We start from the raw sequence: 22,933 nt of genomic DNA on the forward strand, positions 1-22,933 counted from the left end.
CAGCTTGCACCCTATCTAAAAAAGAAATACATTGGGGGCTGGAGAGATGGCTCAGAGGTTAAGAGCATTGCCTGCTCTTCCAAAGGTCCTGAGTTCAATTCCCAGCAACCACATGGTGGCTCACAACCATCTGTAATGGGGTCTGGTGCCCTCTTCTGGCCTGCAGGCATACACACAGACAGAATATTGTATACATAATAAATAAATAAATAATAAAGAAATACATTTGCATCATACCCCAGCTCTCTCTCTCTGTCTCTCTCTCTCTCTCTCTCTCTCTCTCTCTCTGTCTCTCTCTCTCTCCTTATCCTCATTATGTATAATGCATTTACTCTGTTTTCTATTATTATATTCAGTTTTTAAAAAAACTGTTTCTGGGAACCCATTCAGTCTATTTCATAATCTTTTTTGTTATAAACTGATTGGCCCATTAGCTCAGGCTTCTTATTAACTCTTATAACTTACATTAGCCCATTATTCTTGTCTATGTTAGCCACATGGCTGGGTACCTTTTTCGGTGAGGCAGTCACATCTTGCTTGCTCTGTGTCTGGATCATGACTGCAGACTCCTATTTCATAATTTTCTAATGGGTTGCAAATCAAGATTTTAAAGCATTAGCCTAAACAATCATATGAGCTGTGATTAAATGATACTATGCATGTAAGATAATATTTATAGCAAGTGAAAAGTAGTCTATGAAGCATATTGTGCCAGCTGAATCTGAGCTCGAAATTGTCTTTTAATTCTATGAGAGCATATGTGTAAACTAAGGATATTTAGAGTATTTTAATAGACATAACGTAAGCGTCTAAGGAAATATATTTCTAAGAAGATCAACCAATGCTCTCACCACTCTACCTTGTAATTCAAATGCTCCATGAATGCTCCAGTCTCTCGTGATCATTTCCCACTTCTAGAATCCTGGGTTTGCAAGAAGAAAAGTATTGGGCCAATTGTGTTGACCCAAGTCAGAGCCACGCCCGCAGGAACCAATTAGATGGCTTTGTTCCTTCTTTGTGTAATGAGGAACTGTTTCTGTTAGTCTCTGTAATGCAGAACTAGTAACTTTGTGTGTCCTACTTTGAGGATCCACACTCACAGTTAGATGATTAACAAATGCATCTTCACATCTACGTGACAGTCAGAGAAACACAGCCAGCCAGGGCACCCTGGTACAAGAGCAGGGGCTGGAAGTAAGGCCCCCTGTTCTCTTCTCCAGATGGGGAACAATAAGATGATGTGATGGCTTTAGTCTTGTTTGTGTGTGGCGGGGGGCTGACATGTATTTGGAGCATCTTAAATTGGGTGTGAACATGTAATCCCAGAACTTGGAAGGCTAAGCAGCAGGATTGTGAGTTTCAGGCCAATTTGGGCGATACAGTTAGATGCTGACTAAAAGAAAGAATGAAAGGTATGGAAGGAGAAAGGTGGGATGGAAGGAAGTAGGGAGGGAGAGAGGAAAGTTTGTTTAGGAATCCTTCTTAGGTTTTGGAATATAAAACAAAAAATAACAGCCAGTCCTGAATTACGTCCCTCTGCCTCTACCTCCTTCTCACCATGCAGGCTGCTGGAAGCTGCTCCCAGTGTTTTCCAGTTTGTTGTGTCTGCTACTGTGGGTAGCCTGAATTACGTCCCTCTGCGCCCACTTCCTTCTCACTGCGCAGGCATGTTTTTCAGTATGTTGTGTCTGCTACTGTGGATAGCCTGTTCTAAAAGCATCTCTGGGCTCCAACCATTCCAGAGTTGCTTCTACTTGTTTGTGGCTCTTACAGTGTGAGAAAGAAGGAAGTGAGCTTTACTTTCTGGACACAAATGATTTCTATTTGCATTGGTATAAAGTAAAAATATTGGGTCTTCTCCTTGCAAGGCAGCCCATGTCCTCCATAACACCTGCCATTTGTTAAATGCTACTGTTCAGGGAGTCAGGGTAGCCAAGAGGGAGCAGGGAGAGAAGCCTGCAATGGTATCCAGTGAAGGAGTCTCTTTCTGTATTGTCCACAAGTAATAAATACACCTCCTCATCGTGATATACATGCTTACCATGGTCCTAGGTCTAAATCTACATTAATTGTAGTGATGAGGCGAGCAGGCCTGCTTTTCATCCTGTCCGGTTCCCACACGGCTAGCTTAGCCCCGGAAACAATAACACAGAAACTGTATTCATTTAAAACACTGCCTGGACCATTAGTTCCAGCCTCTTATTGGCTAATTCTCATATCTTAATTAACCCATTTCTAATAATCTTCGTAGCACCACGAGGTAGTGGCTTACCGGGAAGATTCTAACCTATGTCCATCTTTGGCTGGAGCTTCATGGTGTCTGCCTCTCTGCTTTCTTCCTCCCACAATTCTGTTCTGTCCACTCCACCCACCTCAGGGCTGGTCTATCAAAAGGCCAAGGCAGTTTCTTTATTAACCAATGAAAGTAACACATAGACAGATGACCCTGTTACACCATTTCCCCTTTTACTGTTTAAACAAAATATTATTTCAAAATTCCCATTTTTCTCATTTCATCTGGATTCAACTTACTTCTTCAAGTGCCTTTTTTCTTGAGACAGAGAGACAGGGCTTCCCTGTGTAGCCCTGGCTGACCTGGAACTTTCTCTGTAGACCAGGCTGGCCTCAAACTCAAAGCTCCACCTGTCTCTGCCTCCTAAGTGCTGGGATTAGAGGTATGTGTCACCATTGCCCAGCTCTTCAACTGATTGGGAAGTACAGCCTTGGCAATCCCTCCCCTCCCCTCCTCTTTCCCCTGCTCTTAGCATCATGTCCCTGTGTAGTGCGGGTTTCTACAGAGGAGGAAGCATACTCACCGCAGCAGGGCACAGTTTCCATGGAGATTCACTCTCTACTCTATGGTCCTGTGACTCTTCCCATGTGTGTGTCTACATGTATCCATCATTCCCGTGTCACCCACAGGTGACATTACAGTGTTACTACCTTACAAACCCCAGGCACCTCTTCCTGACCCCTCTACCTACCCTACCCCTACAATCACTGTTTTTCCTAGTTTCCATGGTTTGGGCTTTTCCTGAATTGTGTAGTCTTTCTAGATTGGCTTCTTTCAATCAGTAGTCAGTGCCATTTTCTCCATCTTCCCATGGTTTTGTATCCATTCCTTTCCATTGCTAATGAATATTCTGCTAGATGATGCAACACGGCTTTTGAGGGCATCTTGGTTGTTTCCCAAGCTTTAGCAGTGATGCTGCCATGATCTGCATGCAGATATTCATGTGGGCATTAAATATCAAGTTCACTTAGAAAATTAAAGAGGACTACACATCAGCTTTGCAAGGACCCGCTAGATTGCTTCTGAGCAGCTGTATTGATTTGCATATTGCCAGAGCCACACTAACTTTCGGTGGTAGCAGCATCTGGAGTTCAGCTGTTCCCAGCAATTTACAGTAGTGCTTCATTATTTGAATTTTTAATTCCTAACGACATGATATGTAACGTCTTCTCATATGTGTGTGTCTTCTTTGAGAAGGTATCTATTCGGATATTTTGCCCAATTTTAATAGGTTTTGGCTTACAGTTCTTTATTATATGTTATATAAATATAACATGATCATAAAATAACATATGGTGTTACATAATATTACATACGATAACACTAGAATATATAATATTGGTATAAACAATTATATTTCAATTTTTGAATTCAAAGAATTGATAATACATTTTATCTTTCCAATTGAATATGTTAGAATGCTGAAATCATGGAGCTCACCTCAACCCCTCAGTGTTCTCTGACTTGGCTCATTGGTGCCTTCCTTCATGCTCAACATAGCCATTTGGAATGCTTCCTTCCAGATCCGGTAGATTTCCACATGTCAATGTCCCTTTGTTCCTTCTGAGCACCAGCCTCTCCTTTGTCCATAACCTCAGCACTAATTTGGATCCTAATTTTAATTTTTTCAAGTTGCTTTGTTTGTGGTTATGTTAGTGATAAGTTGAAAGTTTATCCTCTTCGCACTTTGACTTGACCCAATATTCAGTGCTCTATTCTTTTGAGATTATTCGCTATAGTCTTAAACCTAGCAGGTGTACACGATACACTTTTTTGTTTTATTGTGTTTTTATTATTTAAAACAATTTTAATTTTAAAAATAATTTGATCACGTTATTTCTCCTCCCTAAGTCCTTTCAGATCCTCTGCCCCTCCTGACCGACCCTACTTTATGTTCTTTCTCAAAAAACAAATACGTCAAAAAGAACCCAGCCAAGAAAACAAAATAAAACCACATTTAAAATAAAAGCAAAACAAACTAACAACAAAAAACCCACAAAACTTTAGCAAAATAAAAGCACACATATAATATGAAATTCATTGTATGTTGGTCAACTACATGAGGCCTGTCCTAAAGTGCTTGATATACCCAATGTCACTTTATTAAAGAAAACTGATTCCTCCTCTTCCATGAGATATAATTCAGTTGTTAACCTTTACCCTCGCAGCAAGGCTTGCATTCATTCATTTAAATACATAAGATATAATAAGGTGAAACAAAACCATCAGATAAACCAGCAGCAAGGAAAGAGCCCTGAGAAAGAGGTGGTGAACGGCTACTATAGGTGAGCCCTAAATTCAGGGAGAGGTCAGGACGATGAAGTCAGTACAGTGAGTCAGTCACACTGCTTAGAGCTTCTGAAAGATTTTGGCTCTAAAGCTGGACATGGTGGCGCACATCTATAACTCCAGCGCTTGGGAGGCTGAGATTGAAAGATCATGAGTTCAAGGCCAGCCCGGGCTACATAGGAGACTCTGTCAAAAAAGAAAAGACAGAGGAAAAGGGGGGCAGGATGGAAGGGGAGAGAAGGGAGAATTAAAGGAAGAAAAGAAGAGAAAGAGGGAAGAGGGGGAAGGGGAAAAAGAGGAGGGAACAATAAAAAGGGGAAGAGGGAGAGAGAAAGAATAAAGTACGTGGCTTCCAATAGCTTCCCATCCCATTCCTTACTTTTTAAAAGTTATATTATAATTATGCCAAATATTAATATCACTTTTATATATTTATACTAACATACCAAAGCATTGCTATTATCACACTGTATATGATCTTAATATACTTGCTGTATTAATAGTTTATTATTAGTAGAAATATCATAGCAATATATAGTTAAATTATGTGACTGAAAGCATTCAGGTAATTGGGTAACTTGGCAGACCTTGACGTTGAGCTGCATAGACACAGGAGTCAAGGGTAAACTTGTAACTTCATATTATTGCATCTGCCAAGACAGACTTTAGTGGCGCTCATTCAGAGAGGTCAAAGTATGAGTTTTGGTTAGCAGGAATTTTCTTAATTTTTTTAAAAAATAAAATCAAACACTTTAGAAGTCTCCTGACAAAATAGAAAATTCCCTGTCCCCTCTCTTCAGTAATGTCTGCCTATGTGGAGAAGACGCCTCTAGCCTCTTTTGTTTCTTTTCCGCACAGTAGTTATAATTCATCTCTAAATCCTTAAAAAAAATCTTTTATTAGATTCTAGCTATGACACACACAGAATGACTGCCTATCTTATCAGGAATTAAAAAGATGTGTTCCAGCCAGCATTAATCACTTCTCTGGCCTCTTTTATTTAACCAAAGGAAGAACAGGACAAAAATGACTTGAAATCTCGTGACTTTCAAGAAGTCGGGGTCAGTTCAATAAATTACAGACCAACTCTTGTGGCCCTTAAACACTAAAACCTGCCCAGGTCTGTTTGATAGGTTTGCCATGTGTACGAAGTTTCTGGAAATTGCACTAACAAGCCAGAAAGGATGAAATGTCTATGGCTTCTCAGTCATTTTTCGCATAGTTGGAAAGTTCAATGTGATAATTTAACAACCTTTCTTTTCTCCAGAATTCTGCTCTGTAGACATAACAAAGCTATGAAAGAAATCCCATGGTTGTAAAATGGCCCTCAGGAAAGGAACCACACCAAAGGAAGAGGACTCCTCTGGTTGATTACAAGCACACCAGAGAACCTTGTCTACCAAGGTGACTGACTGTCCCCTCTCTCTGTTCCTTGCAGAATGGATGACATTTTGATCGGGGCACCTCTCTTTATGGACCGTGAATTTGAAAGTAACCCTCGAGAAGTAGGGCAGGTCTACCTATACCTACAAGTGAGTGCCCTCCTCTTCCAAGACCCACAAGTCCTCACCGGCACGGAGACTTTTGGGAGATTCGGTAGTGCTGTGGCCCACTTGGGGGACCTGAACCAAGATGGATACAATGGTAATTAGAGCAATGTATGGGACTCACTTGTATCTTAAGGCCGTGTTACTGTTGCAAGAAGAAAACCATGGCCACTTAAAAGATTCTTAATGATGGGGCGGTTTATTATTGTTGACTCTTACTAAATTCTGAAAAATCTCAAGATAAATTTAAGTTTGTATGGTTTGAGTAATTAAAGTTAAGATATTGCATAGAGATTTTTGTCATGTATGATTTCTCAATGTGGCTTGAGAGCTATAGAAATTTGCCTATGAATAGGGTGGAGATAAACACACGTTTGTAGGTTAGCAAATATATAGCTGTATTCTGATGAAGCTATATGGCTAGGCAGTGGTGGCACATGCCTATAATCTCAGCATCTGTGAGGAAGAGGCAGGCAGATCTCTGTAAGTTTAAGGCTAGCCTGATCTACAAGGGTTAGTTCCAGGACAGGCTCCAAAGCTACAGAGAAACAAACCCTGTATCCAAAATCAAACAAACAAAACAAAACAAAAGAGAAATTATATGGGTTATGCCTGTTATACAGACTAATTCTTGGTCAGCAAATGCCATTGCAAAGGCCCTTTATATGTTGGAAATATAATAGTATTAAATTCTTATCTGGGCACATTGTTCTTTAAGTAAAGAATCCATTGATGCTTTTTAAATACTGTCTCAGAAAATACTGAATGCTCACATAAAAAAAAATTGTGAAATTTTCAAGACATGTAGGTGAACAACCAAGATAGTGTGTTTATCATTCAAAGAAGAAGGTATAAGAGGAATTTTCTGTGCCTAACTAGCATAGGGAGGATTCCCATCAGAGGGATAGTCACCGGCACCAGTACCAAGTGTTTCAGAATTTTTTTGAAAAAACCATTTCTCAGTAAAGAGTAGTTGTTGAGAGTTCTACATAAGCACATACTTGGGTTATGTATACAGTAGAGCCCTTGCCTAGCATGTGGGAGGCCCTTGACTTAAGCTCTGCAATTGAGAAGAAAACCAAGTGCATGTTAGATGCTGTTCTGGGAGAATGAAAAAGACAATTCTCCTTGAAGGAGCTTGGCTTGCTGCTTCCTGAGACGGCATCCCCAGCAGGGCATGATGCCGAACTGCGTCAGCTGTCTTTCTCATCCTAGTCTCTGCTGTCTTTCCCCTAAACCAGTTCCGGTGCTCTTAAAAGCTAAGAGAAGAATCTCTTGGGTTTTGAGCCTTGGTGGTCAGGAGCACAACAAACAAAATAATGCCAAGCTAGCTGGGCTGAAACTTGGGGACAGCTGGGAAGTCGTGGACTTAGCAGGAGTGCGCAAAGTGGTCCTTCCCAGCAAGCGCATGGCAATGTCTATATTTTCTATAGAGCAGTTGTTAGATCATTTCTCTTCAGCAGGGTCAGCGGAAGTGGATTTATAGTCGTTATGTACAGTGGGTCATTTCACCAACAAATGAGACCCCTCATGTGGCAAACTTGTTTGTTACTGTTTGGGACCTTCTTTTTAAACTATAATAGTTTCTATTTAATATTCAGGACCTTCCTGATGACCCATATGGCAGGAGATGAATGTTTCATATTAGGGTGAGAGCTGGGTGATACGGCTTCTGTCTGGGTTCTCTAGTACCCTTAATTATAAAATGGGCTTTTTTTAGTTCATTAGATTAGGGAACTGTTAAATAAAACATTCTGTGAGAATGGAGCTTTTGTTCTTTGAAAGAAGAAATTCCTAAAACGGTAGGTAACTAACCTGATCTGCCCACTCCCTGATACATGGTAGGGCCTGGCTGTACCTTTCAAGGTACAACATTGAACCCCTATATAAATAGTTCTCTGCCTTCTCTGCTACTCAGATGGGCCGCCCTCCTTCCACCTCTGGCTACTTCTCCTGGAAGGGGAGGAAGTGCTTTTCCTTTTTAATAGTCACATGCTTGGTTTCTTCATGACCATAGATTTCAGTATGGATGCTAGCCATAGTGACACAATGTCTGACCACCCCAGCCTACAACAATGCCATCTCTCTCCACTGTATCAGTAATTTTTTTAAAAAGATTTTTTTGTAACATTTACTGCTTTTAGTATTTTCTTAATTACATCTCTATTCAAAGTGTCCATTACCTTCCTCTGAAACACAGACTCTGCAAACACAGGGCCTTAGAGCAGCTCACCGGCTTTGCACCTGCTGCTTGCAGCGCCTTGTGACCTCTCAGCAGACACTCATCATGCTGACGGAGGGAATGGCGCGTCTCTGTTGGTTTCCAGAAACCTCTAGAAAATGCAGAAAGCCATGTGGGTCTTATGGCATGGCCTTTGGATTGTATTTAATTATTCTTTAAATTTCCTTTGTTCTCTGTAGACATCGCCATCGGCGTGCCCTTTGCAGGCAAGGACCAAAGAGGTGAAGTGCTCATTTACAACGGCAACCCAAAAGGCTTACACACCAAGCCTTCCCAAGTTCTGCAGGGAATGTGGGACTCACACACCATCCCTTCTGGCTTTGGCTTTTCTCTAAGAGGAGATGCAGACATAGACAAGAATGATTACCCAGGTAAGGTTCACTGTCTTTTCCCACATGAGTTCTTGCTTCCTGGCAAGAGTCCATTCTCTGGAAAATACATTATGCATAAGCATTTCTCTCATAAAAGGCGAAGGTCAAGTTTAACATGGCACAGGTTTTTTAGTATGATTCCAGAGGGACTTTCACAAGCATTTAAGACAAAACAAACAGCCCCTTTAGAGTCAGGAGACAATGTTGGAAAGGCAAGATGGCTTTAAAAGCCGCCTTGGACACAAAGCATGTCAACTGTGCAACCTAAGTTTTCATTGAAACCCCAAAGTAATGTGGTCTCCAATGACATTAGGCTGGCTTCAGACGTCTGCCTAAAGCAATTTATTTTAACCTGTTATTCCCTTTTAAGCTCAGAGTTACCATTAGTCGAAGCATAACCTTGATTTTTTTTTTCTGTAAGTCGCTTGTTTTCAGAGTGTGTTTTCCAACCAACTCCTGGTCTTTCCAAAGACAAGTTGACTAGTTTAATGTAGGGAAAGAAAGAAATGGTTCATGATAGGAAACACAAGCTCTTCCTCATTGCCTTTTTCATAAAGAGGGTGCATGGCAACCCACACAGCACAGGCAGATAATTCATATTTTGCAGACACCACAAAAATATAGGTTTGTCCTAAAGGATCAGCCTGGCAATCAAGAACATTTGGCAGAGAGCATTAAACTTTTTGGTTTCGTGGCTCATTGGTCACGTCTATGTTGGGTTTTTTTATGATGGTCTTAATAAATCTTAGAAATCATTAATACTTGATGGACAACTTTGATTATTTATTAAAGCCATCCTTTCTCCTAATTGGGAGTTTTCCATCTGTAGGATGTTTTCTGATTTGGGGAAGAAGTTCAGTAAGCTGACTAGGCAAATATAGATCCTTGATTTTAATTATTTAGCTTTTGTTTCTCCTCTGCTATACAATACTAATCAATGATGGTCCTTAGTTTGATGAGGTGAGGGTTTCCTACATAATGTATTCTAGTTTTAACTAATTAAAAATTCAACATTCCTCATGTCGTTTCTGTTCCAACTATGCCAAGGTGATTAATTAAATCTAACTCTTAGGTTGCAATTTCAGTTTTTTGAGAAAGTTATGGCTATTTATTATGTCTGCCATAAACATCCTTTCCCCACTGGTAGTAACAGAGAACTTGATTGGCAGAATGGCTGTGCCTTCTACAGGGCAAGGAAGTAGAGGATGTTTCAATCAAACAGTCAGTGTCCTGCTTCCTGTGAAGGCTGAACCAGGGTCAAATGGGGCTAGTGTAAAATAACTTTTCTATCAGATTATATTCCTTCCAAATGAGTAGAACAGGGGAGGAGGGTGGAGTAAGTTGAGAGTCTTCCCCATGTCTTTCTTCACACACTCTCACTGAGCAGCCAAGACTGGGCTTCATAATACACCCGGATGAGCTGTATGGGAGTGGGGTTTGGATTGGGGTTCTGAAAGTTAGCAGGTATGCTAGGTACTTATTGAGCCTGCCTATAAAAGCTGAAGGCATGGCACCCATTGGATGCTTTGATTGGCCAACTCTGGGAGATGCTAAGGGATGTGAGTTTTGAACTCAGCACTCTCATTTTTAAAGCATGCTTCAGAGTCTTTGCTTCACTACAGCAGTGGGGTAGAGTTTTCTCACTTGGCAGGAACATTCATACAGTCTTCCACACTTCATTTCTCCTCACAAGGACTGCAAGCTTAGCAGCACCTCTCTTTCCCAGATCATTCTTGTGCTGCTGCTACCAATGTAAGGGATGAATGTACCACAGGCTACAGTCTCATCTAGAAGAACTGAGTGAGAAAGGCACATCTTATTTTTCATGTACCAGTCCCCAATTATTAGAAATTATCTGTGTACTCAAATTAATGTTTTACCAAGTATTATTGTTGGAGGAGGCCGCTAGTTCGTTCCCAGATGCTCAGCCCCAAAATAATCACTCAGAAACTGTACTATTTAAATCACTGCTTGGCCTGTTAGCTCTAGCTTCTTATTGGCTAGCTCTTGCATCTTAATTTAACCCATTTCTATTAATCTGTGTATCGCCACGTGGCTGTGGCTTACTGGCAAGGTGGGCGTCTCATGTCTTTTTCCTCTGGCAGCTCCATAGCATCTCTTTGACTCTGCCTACTCTCTCTCTCTCTCTCTCTCTATATATATATATATATATATATATATATATATATATATATCCTTCAGCCTCCTATATTCTTCTTTATTAACTAATAAAAGCAACACATATACAGAAGAACTTCCCACACCAGAGTATCATTTAAAATACACTAGCACAGTTAAAAATCAAAGTGTATTAATCTGGCTTAGGCAAGAAAAGGAGTATTTATATTAAAGTTAAAGGACTCTTTTCAAGTTGCCCTCTGATATCTACATGTGTGCTAACACACACACACACACACACACACACACACACACACACACACACACACACACAGTAATTTTTAAGTGAAAACTATCTCAAGACAACACAGGCAGGATTTCATCAAGCCCTAGAAAGTATTATCTTCTCTCTCTTTATTCTCCTCTGCTTTCTCCTCTCTCTTCTCCCCTGCTTTCCTCTCTGTCCTGTCCTCATTTCTCCTCCCTCCTCTACCATTTTGTCCTCTTCTCCATTTTCTTTCCCTTCCTTCCTCCCTTTCTTTCTTCTGTTTCTCCTCCCCCACTGGCATCTCTTTCTTCTCTCATTCACCTAACTTCCCTCTTCTCTTCTCTCTTCCTCTTTCTTCCCCTCCTCCTGTCCTTTTGCTTCCTCTATTTCCCTCCATTCTCTCCTCCCCTCTCTCCCCTCCACTCCCTCCCCGCCCCCTCTTCTTTACTTTCTTTTCCTCTCCACACTCCCATCTTTTGAATCTCAGGCTCCTCTCTCTTTCCCCCTTGCTCTCATGTATTCTCTCTCCTTCCCTCTTTCCTTATACTTCCTCTCCCTTATCTTCCTCTCTGGCTCTTTCCTCTCTCCCCTTTTCCTTGCTCCCCTCTCTCTCTAGACCAAATTTCTCTGTACATAGGCTGAGCTGTTTCTGCTCTCAACTCCAAGGACAACATATTTCACTCGAATCTACTTAAAGTCTGCAACTCATCTTAGTCCTCTGGGAAGAACTTAGACAGACGCTGAGACAGAGACAAAATAGACAAGAATTGGCTTGTAGGTTATGCAGGCATCCCAGTAAGCATCCAGTATGGCAACCCTACCTAAGTCAATAAAACAAAAATGACTCCCAGAGAATACTAACAATAATAAGAAATGAGAAAAACAATCTAAAGAAAAATATTACTTGAAATGAAACACTGATTTTAAATTTCTCAGCCTTTTTTTAAAGTTGGTTATTTTAGTTGTGAGGCTTAGGATAAAGATAATTAAGACACTTCATTCTGTCAAACAATATGTGTTTGGCTTTGCTATAGGGACTACACACTGTGTTGTGGCTAGCCTAGTTGCTGCCTTCCCAAACTTAATACCATAGGCAATGTTTACAGCAAAGGACAGGGATTTCTGTAATAGGTGAAGGGAGGCTCATTCTCATTTGGGGACTGCTCCTCGCTGTTTGTAGAGGACCTCTGAGTTGACCTCATGTGAGGGCTGAGTATGAAGCAACCATGTGGGGAAGGAAGGCAGGGAAACTGTGATGAGAACATATGATTTCCTGAAACAGCGGAGGCATCCAGAGTCATGGACAAATTACAGGGCAGAAGAGAAGAAGGAGGCAGAAGAGAAGTCGTGTGGGCGTGTCCGCTACAGTGATGGGAAAAAGGCCACACCTGTTTACACTAGCTTTGGTGAGGGAGCTGGGTAGATGGGGGAAGGGGACTGGATGATATAAGTTCAGTGGAAGATTAGATCTTGGTTGTGACAATGTGTGTCATAACGACATAGACAGATGAAAAGCATCTTAATAGGTGAGTAACTGTTCTATGCACAGGACAGGGTGATTTTTGAATGGCTTCCAGTTTACAGACCTTGGCAACTAGCTACGTGGCAGTAGCATTCCATTAATTCAAAGAGTAAATACTGAGGAGTTCCTGAGCTACGGTGGAGGTGATGATTTGTAAATATCATGCACTTGGGATGACTTTGGTTATCCAGTGGCAATGCAGAGTAGGGGTGTGGTGTGTTGTAGCATGGAGCTTATCCAACTGCAGGCCCGGAAGACATGTGCACTGAAGCAGGGGCTGTGTGAGCTGCCAGTCCGAGTGGCAATTCAGACACAGTGAGATTCCACATCTGTAAAATGCCATTTGGAGCACTGCTAAAGACCATGAGAACCTTCTTAACCTGCCGAGCATCCATTGCTCAGTTCTACCAAATAAAATGTTCAAGGCATGACAAACAGCCTTCACGCTAGAAAGAAAACCATTTTCTATTTTAGCCATCTCTGTCTCTTCCTCCTCCTATATTGTGGTGTGTGTGTGTGTGTGTGTGTGTGTGTGTGTGTGTGTGTGTGTGTACATGTTTGGAGGCCAGAGTAAGATGTCATGTATTTTCCCTCTCTCTCTCTCTCTCTCTCTCTCTCTCTGCCTTATTGTTTCGACGCAGGGTCTCACTGAGCTGGCAGCCGGCTGCTTTCAGTAGGATGGGGGCTCGTAGGATCCATCCGTTTTCAGTTCACAATGCTGAGGTTATAGATGCATATACACTCATATTCAGGTTCTTTTCTTCTTGAGGAATTTGAACTCATATCCTAATGCTGGGAAAGCAAACATTTCTACCCACCGAGCCATCTCCCCAGCCCCCATACCTTGGCTTTCTTGACTTTCTCCAGGAAATTCATAGAATGTAAAATTTTTGCAAATTCATGAAATACTTATACTTTGAAAGTATAGATTTGGGGGGATAGAATAGAATAAAATACACTCACAAAATTTTTAACTGTTGAGTAATATGCTTGTGCATTTAGAAATATATGTGTATATATATTTATGAGAGAAATAGTGCTAGCTTTTAGAAATTTTATAATCATTTGGTCTTAATTATATGCATTGCCAGAAGAAAATGCTCAGGCCCTGTAGTTTCATAAACAGTCACCGTCAGTCCCTGATTACTTCCAGAACACGAGCTGGTGCCAAAATCAAGACAGATGCTCATGATACACATACCGGTCTCACCCAGTCAAGGAGTAAGTGAGGGCAGAATCCAGAAGGGAATTCCTCCCCTAGGGAAGGCCAGAGACACACTTGAGTATTCGCACACAGGCACATTCTTCATGCCTTCCTTTCTAAGCCAAATAGAAATACAAATCAAACAGATTCAGAATTCCAGATTTGGACCAAGCCAATCCTTGAAGTTCTTACCAATTGGAAAAACAACTAAAAATGGTGCTCAACCAACAGTGGTGACAGCTGAAGTTACTGATTGTGTTACAGGGGGCGTTGATTTTCTGGTTTGAATGAAATGAACACTGCTCCTCACTGAACACACCAATAGGCTCAGCAGTAGAGCACTGTTGGTTCCAACTGTCTATTGCCTCTTTCTGGGCATCCTGCTCTTAGACCTCCTTGTGGCATGGCAGGACACATGCATTGTCTCAGTTTGTAAACTAGTGTTCTGGATACAGCTTGACTGCTTTCTTCAGAGAGAAAGGGTAGGGCTGATTGTCATATGCTCTAATTCAATGTCTTGTATTTGAGCAGGGCCTCTCTGTCTCCCTGTCTTTGGAAGAAGGGATGTCAGAATTTAGCAAGCATGGGGCCAATTGTGCTATTAACATTTTTGCAATAATAACCGTGAACTCTCTCTGTGTGTGTGTATATGTGTGTGTGTATGGGGGGGAGGTGTATGCACATGTGTGTGCCGACACAAGTGACCTGTAAATCCTCGGAGAGCAGTGAATGACCTGCACTAGCACTCTCTGCCTTGTTCCCTTGAAGCGGGATCTCTCACTGGACCTGGAGCTAGGCTGGCAGCCAGCAGGCCTCTCTGCCCCTCCCACCCAGCACTGGCCTTCGAGGTCACGGAACCAATCCCAGTCTACTACTGTAATTACTGATCATTAAGAGTCCCAAGCATGCTAGAAACTGTGCACAAGATATAGAGTATGTCCATTTGAATACTATTCTCAAATCTTTTTCACACAGATATATGTGGTGTGTGTGTGTGTGTGTGTGTGTGTGTGTGTGTAGAGCACAAGTATGTGCAGTAAGACTTGACGACACCCTACTTGATTATACTTTGAAAAATGTTGAATCAGTATTGTCCGGGTAAAGTTAGCAGAGCACATCTGAATGGGGACTTGAATTCAGAACACCCCTGTTCAGATTCCCACTGATTGGCTTGACACGCAAGGGGCCATTTGACTTGTGCGAGCTTCTACTTCCCAGGAGTGTCTGTAGAGCCGTGTGTATTGGTTTGCGCTTCTAAGCTGGGACAAGATTCTTACAAAATACTGGGTGTCTCTTAACATAGGAATGGGATCTGGATGTCATGGGCAGAGCCAAAGCCACTTTGTCACAGGTGTGTTCGGTGACAGAGGACTTTGAGAAACTGTATTCTGCTAGGCTGAAGGCAGACTGTCCAGGTTGAAAATGTGACCCTTCTACTTTCCAGCTGGGTACAAGTGAGAACGTGTCTTCACCTTAGTTTCCTCGCATATAAAACTAGACACGAATGTGTGGATGTAAAACTCAAATGGCGTAGGACTTGGCTTGGTGGCCAAGAGAACTCACTAAACGAGTAGGAAGAGCTGAGTTCAAATTTCCAGCACCCACTTAAAACCTGGCAGTGTCTACTCATACACATACAGCCCCAAGGGCTGTAGGGATAAAGACAGAAGGATTGCCAGGGTTTGCTGGCTGCCAGCTTAGCTATAGAGACCTTGTCTCAAAGCAGTAGGTTATACAGTGGCAGAACAAGGCACCCATTGTCCTTGTCTAGTCTGTGAGCATGCACACCTACGTGTATGCAGGTGCATAGAACACACAAGTCGGCTAAATTGTATGATACAAATTGCGATCACATGAAATTAAATTGCGGTTACATAGAACATTTAAGGAATGGCAACTCTCCTCTTTACTTTTAAAACTATGTATCCACTTTTTCCTTTGCAATGCAAGGGCACATTCTTCTCTTTGGCTTGAATAAACAAACTTTCTGGTTCCCTCGATTAACCTATAGGGACATGTTTGTTTCCTTCCCTTCAAACAGGAAGATGAGTCAAGTTGCAGCTACTGTGAGCCCCTAGGTAGCAAGCCCTCAGCAGAAATTTCCCCTATAACCTGTGGATCGCTATCCCCTCTGATGATACAATCCACCTGTCACTGCCAGCCCTGGGTGGGGAGATGAGGTGTTAAGGACTTCTTTCAGGTTGTCTGTGCTTTGCTGGGTGGCAGAGAAAGAAAAATGCACCCATTTTATAGTCCCTTAGTCATTTAAATACGTAATTACATTCCAGTTAGACCTGAACCTCTATGGAAATCGAGAGGAAAGAACTTTTAAATTGTGTCAATGACCAGTAGACTAAACACAGGAATACCATGCTCTGATTAATACAGAGGAGTAGAAGACAGTAAGGAAGAGGAAGAGTAAAGATAACTCGAATATTGACGCAGGATAGTGGGGAAAAGTCCAGACCATGTGAGGGGAGATTGAGATGCGGAACTATAGAGACTTGATTATAAAAATAATGTGTTTATTTTTCTCTTACATTTATGATAGCCATATCACATTTCTGAGTTGCTTTGTATATACTAAGCGTTGCCGCTGGCACATACATATAAATAGGAATCACAGATATTTTCATTTACAAATTAAATCGGAGATGTGTTTAAGTTTCTGTTTGGTCCTCACTGGAAGCCAAGGGCTGACCAGAGGATCTTGTGTACATTAATTGAGAGAAAACATGTCAGAGAAGAAACAGCTGTGGCAGTTGGGAATCCTAAAATCCAATGATCTCGCCTAATCCTGTTAGCCACGATTGCATAGCAACACAGCCTGCCAAACACATAGGCCAGGCAGCACAGGATGGAGGAGGGAAGCGCAGACTCTTCTGAGGAACACAAATCTCACAAGCAATAAAAACCAGAGAAAACATGGGCCGAGGGCCAAGACTATCTTTGTCTTGTTCAGGCTCCTAATATACGGTGATTTTATCATGAAGCCATTTCAGACAATTACACTCAATGAAATAAAATGGCCCATCTGTTTTAATGAGGGCTGGGGAGAGTGGGAGTAGGAGGAAGGAAGGGTAGCAGGGAGGGAGGGGATAAAGGGATAGGGAAACAGGCAGAAAGACAGAGAGGCATGGGGCAGCAGAGAGAGACAGAGACACAGAGAGAGGGCAATGTAAGCAAATAAGTAAGCTAGACCAACCTCCATGTAAGGGGAACTAAAGAGACACTTGACCCAAAGGGAATAGTGTATCTTCATTAAACTTTAAGGACCTTGAAACACCTGATTTGAAGCTGAGTTGAACTGTGTTCAAGTCTTGTGGTGAAAGTTTAAGTTCACTTCTCACAGTGCCAAGCACGTGTCCAAGGCAAATGTGACATTCTTACTGCGGCATGATGCTCATAAACCCATCATAATACATTAGAAATCAGAATAATGCAATTCTTGTAAACATAGCCTACGAGTTTAAATGGAGTTAAATTAATTCAATCGAATGTGTTCTGGAGTTTGAATCAAGCCGAAAGGAATAGAGAGGTAACGGGCCTCAGTTTATGAGCTGTGTCTCCCCATCTCCCCTGGCAGCTCCCCATTTCTGAGCCTTGCTCTGTCTAGGAGTAAAATAGGTATGTAAGTTGCTACTCCAAAGTCTGACCCTCAGCGATTTGGTTATATAACCACATCAAGACACGCTTGCCCCCAATCCAGGTGCTTCTATTATACTGTGTAGGTCTCTAAGGATTTGACTTTGGGGGGAAAAAAGGATTTAATGAAATTATAAAAAGGTTTTAAGTACTTTTGGGAAAGTTTTAGATCCACAGAAAAGTTAGGAACACACTCACATCTCATGATGTGTCCTGCTCAGAGCCCCTATGAACAGTGCCTACATAACTAGTTCAACAGCCATCAACTATAAACATATCCATCAGAAATTCAATAAGACTTGACGGTTTTTAGTTCTTATATGCTTTTGCCACTTCAGAGCAATGAAAGATCCTGCATTGAACTTTATCAGGTCTTCTTATTTCAGTCTCCGACACTCCTTTGATTTTTTTATTTACTGTGACAACCTTGGAACTTTTGAAGAGTATTGACCAGACATTTGAAGAGGACTGAGCTTAGCTTTGTAAGATGTTTGCCTAGAATTAGACTAAGGCCATCTTTTTGACAAGCATAGCACCCACTGGGGTTGTGCTATTCTGGATGCACTCTGTCAAGGGAGGAGCGTGATGCCATTGTCTTCTTGGACCTGTTGCGCTTGCATAAGGGGTTGTCATCCAGGTTCCCCTTCTAGAAAGTTGCTTGTTTTCTGTCACGGTGAGTATATTTAGGAAAATACTATTAGACTATGGAAGCATCTTGTTTCTTTCTCCTGTGTTTCTTCACTTATCTCAGCATCCATAAATAAGTCCTGCCTGCAGAGTTATTCCTGACAAATTTAAATTTATTCTGTATTTAAATTTATTCACTGTCACTCTAATATAGGAATATATATCACCATTTATTTATATACATTGATTTATTTATTCTAATATTCACTAATAGATAGTTATTAATTTTGTCATATTTCATTCCTATGCCCATCTATGTTGCTGAATCTGTTCTACCTTGAGTGACGAGGGGAACCTTTTCATGGGTTTCACTGACTTTTTAAAATTGCTCATCTTTCTATGAATATTTCCATACCTTAAAATACCACATGATATTCTAGGATAGTCTATGTGTGTGCGTGTGTGTGTGTGTGTGTGTGTGTGTGTGTGTGTGGTTTTTATTTGCAGACCTTGTACCCAACCATTCTTTAAGAAGACACCATTCTTTCCTTTTTTCCCTTTAAGAGTGTTATTTGTCAATCAAGATCTGGACACCACTAGAATGCCAAAGACAAAACTTACAATGTGCTGAACTTGGGCTACCTCACCCCACATCATCTGTCTATTGTAATCCATCCTTCAAACTCTATCCATCTCAAACTATCTATACTATTTGAAATCAACAAATTACATGTTTTAACACATAGCTTAACTTGGTGAGTCGGAATTTCTTCACTTCAATTGTTAATAACAGATACTCAGGCTCAGCTAATGTCTAGAACAGCCACTAATTTTCTTTACTATTAGAAATGATAGAAGAATATTGATCAGGTGACATGAAGAGATCACGTTTTTAGGATGGCAATTATTCATTTATTCAACAAATAAATAATAAGCATCTTCTAAGTACCTAGCACCATTCTAAATAAAGAGAATACAGCATTGAATTAAATAGTGATTCACCTCTTTGGGCCTGAGTTCTAAGCCTAGAGGTGACAGTGTTGCAATAGGACCTTGACAAGTGACCGTACTCTGGAACCCCAGCGTCCTCATTACGAAAACAGGTATATTACCTAATAGTACTTTCCTTAAAAGTAGAACTTTTGAGGTTAAGCTAGGTAATATGCATGAAGTACCTAGTACATTTGCTATTATCAGTCACAAGTGAAATAGTAACACTCTGTGGACGTAATCTATGCCCTTAAGGAACACTGTAATCACAGAGACAAAACTTCCAATAATTGCCTTTGATACAAGGCAGAATAGGAGACAATTTTTAAGAAAGTTAAATGTGGGTGAATTTGGGGGAGGGCAACTTGGGAGAAAGCTCAGTCATAAGAATTTTCTGTATAAGCATAAGAAGCTGAATTTGATTTCCTAGATCCCTGGTCAAAAAGGCCTAATGACATACGTCTGTAATCCCAGCAGGGGAAAGGCAGGTACCTGGAGCTGTGTGTCAGTCAGACTAACCTGATTAACCAGTCTGATACCAATGAGAGACAAGACAAGGTGAATAGCTGCTGAAGGATTACCACTGAGGTTGTGTATACACCTATGCACACATACACAAACATACACACAGAGACATACACACAGAGACATATACACACAACACCCACAGTGCTGCTAAGATAATCAAATACTTTCTGTGGGAGAGTTAAATTAACAAGGAACAAGGTTCCAAGATATAGGATATATATATATATATATATACATATATATATGCATATATATATGTATATATATATATATGCAGTTATATGAAGAAGTAACCCAGAAGACTCCAGCACAGCAGGAGTAAATACTCAGAGATGGCATGTCAAGAGTTCTTACCGTGATAACAATAAAGATGTCTTCCTGGTGTAGACAGATTGGAACTGTGAATGGATGGAAGAAGCCACAGATGAGACTCCAGCAGAAGGTCATATGTCTTCAATATGTTATGAACATCATTTGAAAAAAATCATTTCTTACTTTCGAGAAGCCTTCATTGTATCAAGGGACAGAGGGCTGTGAATTACTTGTTTGATTGAGGATGCTTGAGTGAAGATAAAGGACTCACGCATTTCTAGGTCAAAAAGGCACAGACATCTGTAAAAAAGGAACTTGGCATAAATAGTGAATATTAATAGTTCCTGTTTTACATAAAACACTGTCGAATTTGTTACTGTTAGTGTGTGAGAAAATAACTTAGAGACACACCCTCTCATGTTGTCAGATTATGCTAAGAAAGGAACTCAATAAAAACAAAGGGAAAAATTATCTTCTTTTTAACTTTTAAAGCAATTTTGCCCAGACTGATAGGAGCAGAAATAGAGAAAAGGGAAGGTAAGATAAAAATAGATATTTAAAGGCCGTGAAGAATATGTTAAATAATTGACACCGTCTTGGGAATGTAAAGAGAAGCATAGTGTGTTTAATACTTGAAAATAGCCTCAGTCTTTGCAATAAACAGAGTAAGATGTTTATTTATCTACTTTCTACCTCTTCAACCTTCAAATACGCTCTTACATTTGCAAGTGTGTTCACAAATGTTTAGCTACTGCTATCCGGGGGCAAAAGAAAAGCCCGTATTTATAACATGTGCCTATTTCTGCATTGTAAAGTTATCTATAGTGACTGATTCTGACCTTCAGTTACGCTCAGGTGATAAGAGTTAGACAATTGCCTGAGAACAGCTGAGATGAACCCCACATAGCATCCTTCTCCAGTTCAGTCGCTTATATATATTTTAGCTTCCTACTCTTTGTGATATATTGATAAGACTCTCCATCCTTCAGAAGACAGTATAGGAAGGAGTCAATGTGTATAACCCTCAATAGATATCACAGTTTTATTCTTATTACGATATGCATATATCAAAGCTGGGGTAATGACTCAGTTAAAAAGATTTTTGCCCTGCAAGTGTGAGTACCTGAGTTTGATCCCAGATCCCATGTGAAAAACAAAAACAAAACCAAACAAACAAACAGGCATAGTGGTACAGTATGGTACCTGCACCGTGGTAGGCACACAATTAAAGCTCTGAGTAGACAGAGGCAGGATGATTCCTGGGATATACTGACAGGACACCTTAGCCATTCTCAAAAATCAAAAGGTATGGCTCCCAAGGAACAGGAACTGTGGTCACCTTTACCAACAGTATCTCTGGCTTGCTCCTGAGGAAGGGACCATGTTGAAACAGTGTGCCTTCCATCCAAAGCTAAATTGCTAGTCTTAAAATTAATTGTAACTTCTTCACATCTGACTCTGGGTCTAAGCTAAAACTTCCATAAGTACTTGGTAAACAATTCACTCCAAAGCCATTCTATAGTATATTTAAATTATATCCAATTTGAAAGTAGCAAACTGTGGCATTGACCTTGGACTTAACATAGTGAAGGGAACCCTGATGGCTCTTTGTCTTGGAGAGGGGAGGAGTGGGGGTATGGGTGGAAGGGAGGGGAGGGAAGGGGGAGGAGGAGGGGAGAAGATGGAAATTTTTAATAAAAAAATGAGAAAAAAAGAAGTCCAATTGTATGGCTACTGCATTTGTGTGCAAGGTGTCATCTGTCAGTCTAAATCGGAACTAATGTCCTTCTAAGTATCCATAGTGTATACTGGCTTCTTTCTGAAAGCCATGGTATCACTGAGTAAAATGTGATATTACTTACACTTGCTCTTGTTTGTAAAGACATAACTGGTAAAATCCTGATTCCTTACCACAACTTATTTGAAGTATGTTAGGGGCAAGAGTGACATGTGGAAGAACTAGAGTAAGCCTAAACATGGCAGTTTTTAAGACCTCACTTTAATTCTTCCCTCTTATTCCATTCTTTCTATAAGTGATTTAAATTTTTAATATGAAAATGAATACTATTTTAGTGTCTTTCTTCCTTCCTTTCTTCCTTCCTGCCTTTCTTTCTTTTTTCTTTATTTCTTCCTTCCTCTTTCCATCCCCTCTGTTTCAAAGTCTTGGCACACACTGGCAAGAAAATGGCCCATATTTTCTCTTTCTATGTAGAAATTCAGGTCAAATGTCACTTCCTCATGAAGCCTTCCTTGACTGTTAAAATCTTCTAGAAACACACATCGCATATGGAAGCTACAGAAGTGTGTGATTATTTGATAAATGTCCTTCTTAAAATGAAGGGATGAATATGGTTTTGGTTACTTTGGAGTCTTGGTGTCCAAACCATTGGATGATACAAAAAACACCAGGTGAAAATTAGCTGAATAAGTGAATGGTTGCCTGAATGAATGATATAAATACATGAATCAATGTGCCAGCTACCTCACAGGCTCATGTCTTTGCCTACGAACCACTGTCTCTTTCTCTCTTTAACTCACCACTGGCTTCTACCTCTACTGAAACTTAGCAAGTCATTTTATTTCTGCTTAGAATGAGCATGAACTATTAGCAGAGATAATGAGAATGAGCTTCAGTACTTCTCTCCTGAGGGTTCCACTTAAAGTGCCAGTTAGTTCTTGGCAGCTTTGGCCTTTATTCCTAGCTTTCTAACAGACAGACTCATTACCTGTTCAAGATGCTTCAAGGCTAGGTTAGATTTTTCACATCAATGACAAAATACAAAATAACTTAGAGTAGGATGTTTGACTCTCTTAGTAGTCTTGGCCCACACGGTGAGAGAGATGGAAAAGCAGTCTCTACCGGAGCAGGCAGGAAGCAGAGCAGTGCGGTGACAGGTTGGTCCACGGGAAGATGCAGTGTCCAGGGATGCTACTCAGGATTCTTCAGATCTAAAGCCCCGGGAATCTGCTTCTTCCA

The 22,933-nt window shown here is 40.8% G+C and overlaps 1 protein-coding gene across 1 annotated transcript in view; it reads left to right on the forward strand.

Moving 5' to 3' along the window:
- The window catches only part of Itga8 (integrin subunit alpha 8), a 176,573-nt gene that overhangs the window by 58,130 nt on the left and 95,510 nt on the right, over nt 1-22,933 (forward strand). The window contains exons 12-13 of the mRNA XM_038333456.1: nt 6,021-6,226; nt 8,551-8,742. Of these exons, the coding sequence (XP_038189384.1) occupies nt 6,021-6,226; nt 8,551-8,742 (398 nt within the window). The remainder of the gene's footprint in view (nt 1-6,020; nt 6,227-8,550; nt 8,743-22,933) is intronic.

This window comes from Arvicola amphibius, chromosome 6, assembly GCF_903992535.2.
Source record: "Arvicola amphibius chromosome 6, mArvAmp1.2, whole genome shotgun sequence".
Taxonomy (NCBI): Eukaryota; Metazoa; Chordata; class Mammalia; order Rodentia; family Cricetidae; genus Arvicola; species Arvicola amphibius.